The sequence below is a fragment of the Lottia gigantea genome (assembly GCF_000327385.1).
Source record: "Lottia gigantea unplaced genomic scaffold LOTGIsca_177, whole genome shotgun sequence".
In the NCBI taxonomy this organism is placed as follows: Eukaryota; Metazoa; Mollusca; class Gastropoda; family Lottiidae; genus Lottia; species Lottia gigantea.
In genome coordinates, this window is record NW_008708262.1 from 230,380 (window position 1) to 238,844 (window position 8,465).

The following is an 8,465-nucleotide window of genomic DNA, read 5'->3' on the forward strand; positions in this document are numbered from 1 at the left end:
TCTAGTTTGAGGTATTGTTGAAGAATTATGCGATTTTTCGTACATTCTAGTGCTTCTGATATTCAACACCTAAATCTATTATTTTTTCAGGTTCTACTGTTGTTAATATGGTGAAATTCAAGGATTAAGAGAACACATGCTGTTGATTACCTGAATATTACCGGTAGTGTAAATAAGAATATAAGACACCTATCAAAGAGGCTGGAAACTATTTTGAAAATGCCAGGCATCTCAGGTACAAGAAATTACGGAACTACCTACAATACCTCTTATGGAAGTGGTGGTACAAGTTTTTACAATCGACCATCTGCTTCTCGAAAATATTCCAATTCTTCCTATGAATCTTCCTATTCATCCCTCCCCCGTCCAAGCAGTAGGTCTACTAGCATTGGCAGACCGCTCCCTCCTGGTCCGGGCCCATTGGATACTGATGGGCGAAGGTTGACTGGTAAATTATCTATTTCAAACTATTACAAAAATACTCAGTCTCCTTCAACATCGAGCTTAAGCAGTGTTCACAGTGGTCCGATACGGGGAGATCACACTACTGGTAACTTGTACAGTAACAGTTACACAACATCACGTAGACCCAGCATCACTCCAACGAGAGAGATCGAACGATCATCACGATTATCCAGACGCTCTGCTAGCTTGGCTGATATACCTGCTGGAATTGGTGGACTATCCATTCATGACTCAGATACTTATACACCCAGAGGTCGTGCTCGTGCAGAACTTTCAGAATCTCGTAATGGATACACAACTAACTATGATTATGGATATAAAAGTCCCACATATGGATCTAGCAGAAGTGTGTCCAGAACACGGCGGCCATCTTTGTTTGAGAATGACACATTGGATATGAATCAGTCATCACGTTACAATACACTGAATGGAAGAAGTTCATCAAGAGACAATAGTCCAGCAAGATCTAGTTATACACCTTCTATTAGAGGTGAAACTCCTTCCAAATCACTATCTAGACAAAGTTCCAGTAGTACAATTTCTGGTGGGGTAAGTTATTTGCTTACTATTTCAAAAATAAAATACTGCTTATAGAAAATTGTGACCTGACACCAAGAAATAAGTTGCTTGTCACATATGATACTTATTTTGGAACCAGTAACACTAACAAACCCTTGTTTTTATCATCATAGGACATTGGTTGCTATGGACTTCATAACCATAATGTCTAAGCTGAATTTCTCCGAAAAGAGTTGATTTCGAGCAGGAAAAGTATCGGTACTAAAAGTGTAAAATTCAGCCAATTTTTGAGATATTCAAAATATTTTGGTAATCATTTTAAAGCTTAAACTTTCTTCTTTCCAATGGTATATATATGTAACTCAATACTTCCATTTTGCCTCAAGTGACTCATTTCGTATTGTCAGGTTGGGTCGGGTCACAATTGTAGTTGGTGTGCAAAAAGAATAAGCTTAATGCTAATGGTTATAGAATTTTAATACCGGTACAGGTTTTGTATGAATGTAATGTTATCATCGCCTTTAAAATTAATTTACTTATAAGTTTATTCTTTTTCATTTGACCATTGAACCTAGTAAATATACACAGAATAAAGAGAGCAATACAATCTGGCTTAACAATTTCATTGATATTGATCAATTATTTCAATTATTTTCAAAATCATTTAGTTGCAACATGGACATTTTCAATATTTTTATATTCTTTAAGAAGCTTTTGAACATTGAAGGGGTAAATTTAGCCTTAAGATATATTTAGTATTCTTTGGAACAGCAATTGATATATCTAGACCATATGATCAAGCAGATTTATACTATACAGAAGTCCCAAAAATCCCATGGTTTAATAAGGAATTTTGGAGTGTATGACATTTCATTTTCTGACACTAGTAAATCATGAGACAAAAAGTGATATTGATTACTGGTATCTATTTGGCAAGGATCACATATCTCAGCCATTTGGTGAGTAATGATATATATTATATGCCGTAAAGACTGGGCTATCAATGCAGTTGTTGAATTGTTGTATATTACAGGGCTCCAAATCCTCATGTGGTAAAGTCGGTTTAAAGAACCTTGGAAATACGGTAAGTGTTGAAATTTGTAATCTTTACCCTTAGAACCCTATTCCAATTTTCAATCTGGCATCTGTGGTTCTTGTAATTCCACTAAAACTCAGTGTTTGATGACATCAGTATTGCAAACATTGTGTACCATGTATTGATATATCTTTTAGATAGTGATGTCATTAAACACTTAGTTTTAGTGAAATTGAAAGAACCGCAGACGTCTGATTGAAAGTTTGAATGGTGCAAATTGATGCTATCATGTCCCTGATAAACATAAAACTTCTTTACAATCCCTTTAAATTCCTAGTCATTGCTCCTTGAAACTAATAATTATAGTTATTAATGAGCAGTGGTACTATTTATAGTACACATGATATAGTAATTAGTATCTGACTCTATCATGACCTATTAGTATATGTACTATTATCAATGTAGACTATTTCATGTGATAACAAAAATATACCGACATCTATCATAGAAAAAGATACCAGTACACAGTTACTATAGTTCAAATAAAAATTATCAGAGTTACAATAAAATTGTTTCACTGTTAAAATAGTGCTCAATAAATCAATTTTAGAGTGATATAGAAAAATACCACTGTTAAAATTGTGCTCAATAAATCAATTTTAGAGTGATATAGAAATACCACTGTTAAAATTGTGCTCAATAAATCAATTTTAGAGTGATATAGTAATACCACTGTTAAAATAGTACTCAATAAATCAATTTTAGAGTGATATAGAAATACCACTGTTAAAATAGTGCTCAATACATCAATTTTAGAGTGATATAGTAATACCACTGTTAAAATAGTACTCAATAAATCAATTTTAGAGTGATATAGAAATACCACTGTTAAAATAGTGCTCAATACATCAATAATTGTAGAGCGATATAGTAATACCACTGTTAAAATAGTGCTCAATACATCAATTGTAGAGCGATATAGAAATACCACTGTTAAAATAGTGCTCAATACATCAATTGTAGAGTGATATAGAAATACCACTGTTAAAATAGTACTCAATAAATCAATTTTAGAGTGATATAGAAATACCACTGTTAAAATAGTGCTCAATAAATCCATTGTAGAGTGATACAGTAATACTACTGTTTAAATAGTGCTCAATACATCAATTGTAGAGCGATATAGTAATAACACTGTTAAAATAGTGCTCAATACATCAATTGTAGAGTGATACAGTAATACTACTGTTTAAATAGTGCTCAATACATCAATTGTAGAGCGATATAGAAATACAACTGTTAAAATAGTGCTCAATACATCAATTGTAGAGTAATATAGTAATACCACTGTTGAAATAGTGCTCAATACATCAATTGTAGAGTGATATAGTAATACCACTGTTAAAATAGTGCTCAATACATCAATTGTAGAGCGATATAGAAATTTTTCTGATTGAAAATTGGAATGGTGCAAATTGATGCTATCAGTGTCCCCGATACGCATACAAAATTTAGAAAACCTCTTTACAATCCCTTTAAATCTCTGTGAATATGTTGTCAAGCTAACCTAAAAATCGGTCCGAGAAAAAGATACAAAATGTATTGATGATGTACCAGCAAATTAAAAATATATTGATAATGTTGTATCATGCTAATTCCCCCTAATTATAGTGTCTGTATATGGCATGTATAGTTTGGATGAAATCCAGTTTTTTCATTAACAATGATCACTTCTTTTAAATTAGCTAAAATTAGTTTGATGTTTATTTCCAAATTTATTGCTTTTAAAGGGACAGATGCACCATTTTTTTGACTAATCATACTTTAGTCTCAAAAACAGGAATTTTTAGGCTAAGGCAATCAGTAACAGTGTTCATAGCTCACCATCGAAATTTTAGCCTTCAAATCCATCTGTGTCCAGAATTATCCGTATTTGAATTTGGAGACACTGTCATATATAGAAATCACATCTATAGAAATAGGAAAAGAAATGGCCAAGTTGAGATATATTTGAAGGAATTTCGTACATATATCAAATACTTCTGAAGACTATGAATATATTCATGACTCAAATCAAACCCCAAAACGCATCTGTCCCTTTAATTGATCAACAATATATTGAATACCATAAGCTTAGTTATCTAATTGTGTAAATCTGCACTAGTTAAAGAGAAGAAGGAGTGACCATGAATATGAAAATATTTCCGTCTAACTTCATGAAAGCTTTCTGTTTCATCAAAGGTTTTCTGATGGCATCAATTTTTCAATCAGATGTCTGTGGTTCCTGCAATTCCACTAAAACTTAAATGTTATAAAATGTCTTCTATTGCGAAGGGCCTTAAGCGATAAATCATATTTAGCGATTAGTGATTTTTTGTGGAATCGCAGGAACCACAGACCTCTGATTAGAAATTGGAATTGTGCAAATTGATTCAGATAAAAAATTCAGAAAACCTTTTTACAATCCCAATATATTTTTTTGATGATTAAGCTTATTTGTTATTGATTGTTTCCATTGTTTATTTCAGTGTTTTATGAATTGTGTATTACAATGTTTAAGTAATACTAAACTACTAGTAGAATATTGTACTACTGACAGCTATCATTTAGATTTAAATAAAACTAATAGTAGTATGAAAGGAGCCTTGATGAATGGTAGGTTACCGGGAGTACTATTTTAACTATTGTATGTGTACCAGGGACCCTAATGGGGGTCGCTTGATTGTTGAGTTCTGCACTTTCGGGGTTTATGGAATAAACAGTTGGAACAGGGTTCAGAATGCGTTCCACGTGTGTCGAAAAAATAGTAGGTGCAGACAAGAATTCAAAATGGCCGTGAAGGAAATAGATGGGAAAATTTTGAAAGTGACATATCCCGCTTCTGTACTGTTCTATTGAGGGCCGAATTTAAACAGACAGAACCTGTTCAGACCTCACCAACCGAACGCTACCTTAGATTCGACCTATACCCTATTCTATTCTGCTTGCAATATTCAGATTTCTAGCTTTTCTAGATTATGATGTCATATTTTTGTAAGTGAAGTTTTTCTGAAATCTCAGAATTTGAATTAGGAACTGAAATGGCCTGTGATGCACATTACGTCATAAGCTAGAAAACATCTTTTCAAATTGTTTGAATTTTGATATAGCAATAATTTAGACTTCTTGTGGCATCATATTATTTGTTATAATTCAATCCACTTTGTTGTAAATTTGAACAGATAATCAAGGAATTGGAAGAGGTTTTTGTAATAATGCCCATCATTCACAGGCATCTGTTTGTATCAATTGTCAACTCTCTCTATGATAGTATGTATACTATTATAGAGAGAGTTAACTATTGATAGAAACAGATGCCTGTGCCATCGTTACCATTTTTACCTTCATATTTTATGTAATGTAATGAAGTATTTTAATCTATTCTGTTTTATTGTGCTTCAGCTTATGCCAGTTTAATGAATTCTTTATGGAAAAATTCAGATACTTTTGTCTCTCCTAACCAGTTTAAAACACAAGTACAAAAATTTGCACCTCGTTTTATGGGTTATTCGTAAGTAATGTTGATTATTTTAAATTTTTAAATCATGGAGTTATGGACAAATAGTATGATGCTGCTGGTTCATTAGACAAAGTGGCTAATATATGAGAAAAACTTAGTATATAGTAAAGTTATGCTCTTTGGTTTTGAATTTTGTTGTAATGGCCTTGAAAAGCTACACTTCAAATAGAGCAGTTTGTTGGTTATATACTTGAAGTTCTATAGCACAGTTGGCTACAGCGCGGTAATGCCAGCAAATGGCGGCTGTGAGTTTCGATCTCGATCGGTGTGTGATAGTCAGATGACCTTGAATAAGTCATCTTCACTCATAATTCCAGTTGACCCAGTTGTAAATGGGTGCGGATAATCTGGGAAAGAACAATGCCAAGAGGTTTGGCCAAGGAACAGCTGGTAAAAAGGATCCTTAACTGTGAACTTTGATTGATGTTTTCCTTCACCCACAGTGAATAGATCACAGCACTGGTTATATGTTAATTACTATTTCAGTCAACAAGATAGTCAAGAGTTTTTACGGTATTTATTAGAAGGTTTACATGAAGATGTCAATCGTGTCACTAAGAAACCTAAACCTATGATTTTAGATGATGTTAAATTAGAAACAAAAAGGTAACATTTTTTTCTTGCACTCATAGAATATGTTTGAAATTGGCCTAGCCTAGCATTAAAGGGAATAGTTGTTTTGATGAGACAATGACTGAGAACCAGCCTGCTACAGGCAGTGTATGTTGAAGATCCCCCAGGCCTGATGCTGCTATTATGGTAAACTTTCCATTTTATGAGTTTCCAAAACACTGATAGCATCAAAATCAGCCATTGCAATTTTTCAATCAGACGTCTCTGGTTCTTTGAATTCCACTAAAGCTAAGTTTTTAATGACGTCACTAATCACAAAGTGCCTAATTGTGATAAAGCATGTTCGGCAATTAGTGACGTCATCAAACACTAATTTTTAGTAGAATTCCAGGAACCACAGATTGAAAAATGGAATGGCGCAAATAGATGCAATCAGTGTCTCCAATACACATTAAAAATTTGGAAAACTTCTTTACAATCCCTTTAAAGTTATACTATGTCTTAGAATGAACATAAAATTTAAGTTCTCTAGAATGGTCAATATGAGTATATATATTCATCAGTGAACTTACCTGGTGTCATAAAGTTACAACAGGATCTCTGTAAAATCAAGTAATTATTGAAAAACGCTTAATCTTAATATTCAGCGTTCTTCAATAGTTAATTGCATATTTATGGATAATTACCAAGTTTTTTGGATTTATCGGATTATATAAGGATCCTGTTATGTTATTTATGACACCAGGTATATCTACTGATGAATATATACTCTTATTGACCAAGTTAAAAATTCTTAAATTTAGTATTCTTTTAAGCACACAACTTCAAAGGATTCTTTCTGTAGAAAATCAATAGATCCTCAGTGAAATATTGTCATTCTATAACAGGCTAAATGTTTTTTTCAGTGACAATGAAAAAGCTCATGAATATTGGACAGCTTATTTAAATATAGATAATAGTAAAATTGTAGGTAAGTAAAATCATTTCTGAAAGAATTGTTCAAAAATTGCAGTGTTAAAGTAAATGGAGGTCCCATGCAACAGGCCATGGATAACAGCTCTATCAACAGATGGAAATTGAAAAATGATAAGCTAATACCACTATCAATGCAGAAGCACTTCAAGGCATTGTCACTCTTTATCAACCAAACCAGACCACATATTCTTAAAACGATCTTATCGCTATGATATCCAAGAAATAGTGTTAGAAGTTTAGAACCTAGGACATCCTAGCGCTAAGATCGTTTCGAGAATACGGGACCACAAGCAGAACAGTTGGATATTAATGTGTTCAGTGTTCTGTATTCAAGATTGAATTAATGAGGAAAAAGCAGGATGTTTTAAGTTTTCTTCAATATATGAAATTACTGATATTTTTATCTTTCAGATATATTTGTTGGTCAGTTAAAGAGTGAACTTAAGTTTTCTTGTGGTCATCGCTCAGTGACCTTTGACCCTTTCTGGGATTTATCGCTTCCAATACCAAAGGTAAGCTTTGATTGTAATAAGTCTTGGTAATACAATAAAGGCTTAAATTAAGTCCAAGTTCCAATGAACTCAACTTTCCCTCTCCCATAATGACATCCACATAATGCGCATTAAAATACTAAGTTAATTAAAATAAGACTAAACTTTCGGTCTGTTTTTTAATAGCTTTTATTTTAAATATAGTCCCGTAAGTTAGGGTCTAACGACAGCCCTGTTGAACGTTTGTCAAATTAACCTTTTGACCTAACTCGATGACGTCTGCTTTTCTAATTTCAAATTTCTATCCTCTCCAGCTGGCATTTTTTTGATGTATATAACTTAGTTTCTGTATTTTGTATTTTAGTATACAACAGAAGTTTCTGTATCTGATTGTCTGAAATCTTTTATGAAAGAGGAAGAATTAGCTGATGAAGAAAGACCTGTAAGTATTTAGCCTTGCAGTTCACACCATTCCAATTCTCACTCAGACATCTGTGGTCTGGTCCTTGCGATTCCACTAAAATACTAAGCGTTTGGTTACATCACATATTATGATCAGCTTTTGCCATAGTGCGTCATTAAACACTTACTTTAGGTGGAATTGCAAGACCCACTGACCTCTTTAAAATCCCTTTAATGTATTTTCCTAGCCTTCTGAAAAATATTGCTTATAGATATCATTTTTGTTTCAGACATGTTCAAAATGCAAAGAAAGAAGAAAATGTTCAAAAAGTTTTTCAATCCAGAAATTTCCAAAAATATTAGTTTTACGTATCCTTTTTAATAACCTGTAAAATACATAAAATTCCTTGTAAGACATTTAGAAGTATCACTATATCCATAAAAC

The 8,465-nt window shown here is 32.8% G+C and overlaps 1 protein-coding gene across 1 annotated transcript in view; it reads left to right on the forward strand.

Moving 5' to 3' along the window:
• Positions 1 to 1,987: 1,987 nt before the first annotated feature.
• Positions 1,988 to 8,465, forward strand: part of LOTGIDRAFT_226424 (hypothetical protein) — a gene marked incomplete at both ends in the record, with an annotated part of 9,000 nt that continues 2,522 nt past the window's right edge. Inside the window, 8 exons of the mRNA XM_009051992.1 lie at positions 1,988 to 2,068; positions 4,549 to 4,675; positions 5,462 to 5,570; positions 6,066 to 6,185; positions 7,058 to 7,122; positions 7,539 to 7,639; positions 7,983 to 8,060; positions 8,311 to 8,389. Coding sequence (XP_009050240.1) covers positions 1,988 to 2,068; positions 4,549 to 4,675; positions 5,462 to 5,570; positions 6,066 to 6,185; positions 7,058 to 7,122; positions 7,539 to 7,639; positions 7,983 to 8,060; positions 8,311 to 8,389 — 760 coding nt within the window. The remainder of the gene's footprint in view (positions 2,069 to 4,548; positions 4,676 to 5,461; positions 5,571 to 6,065; positions 6,186 to 7,057; positions 7,123 to 7,538; positions 7,640 to 7,982; positions 8,061 to 8,310; positions 8,390 to 8,465) is intronic.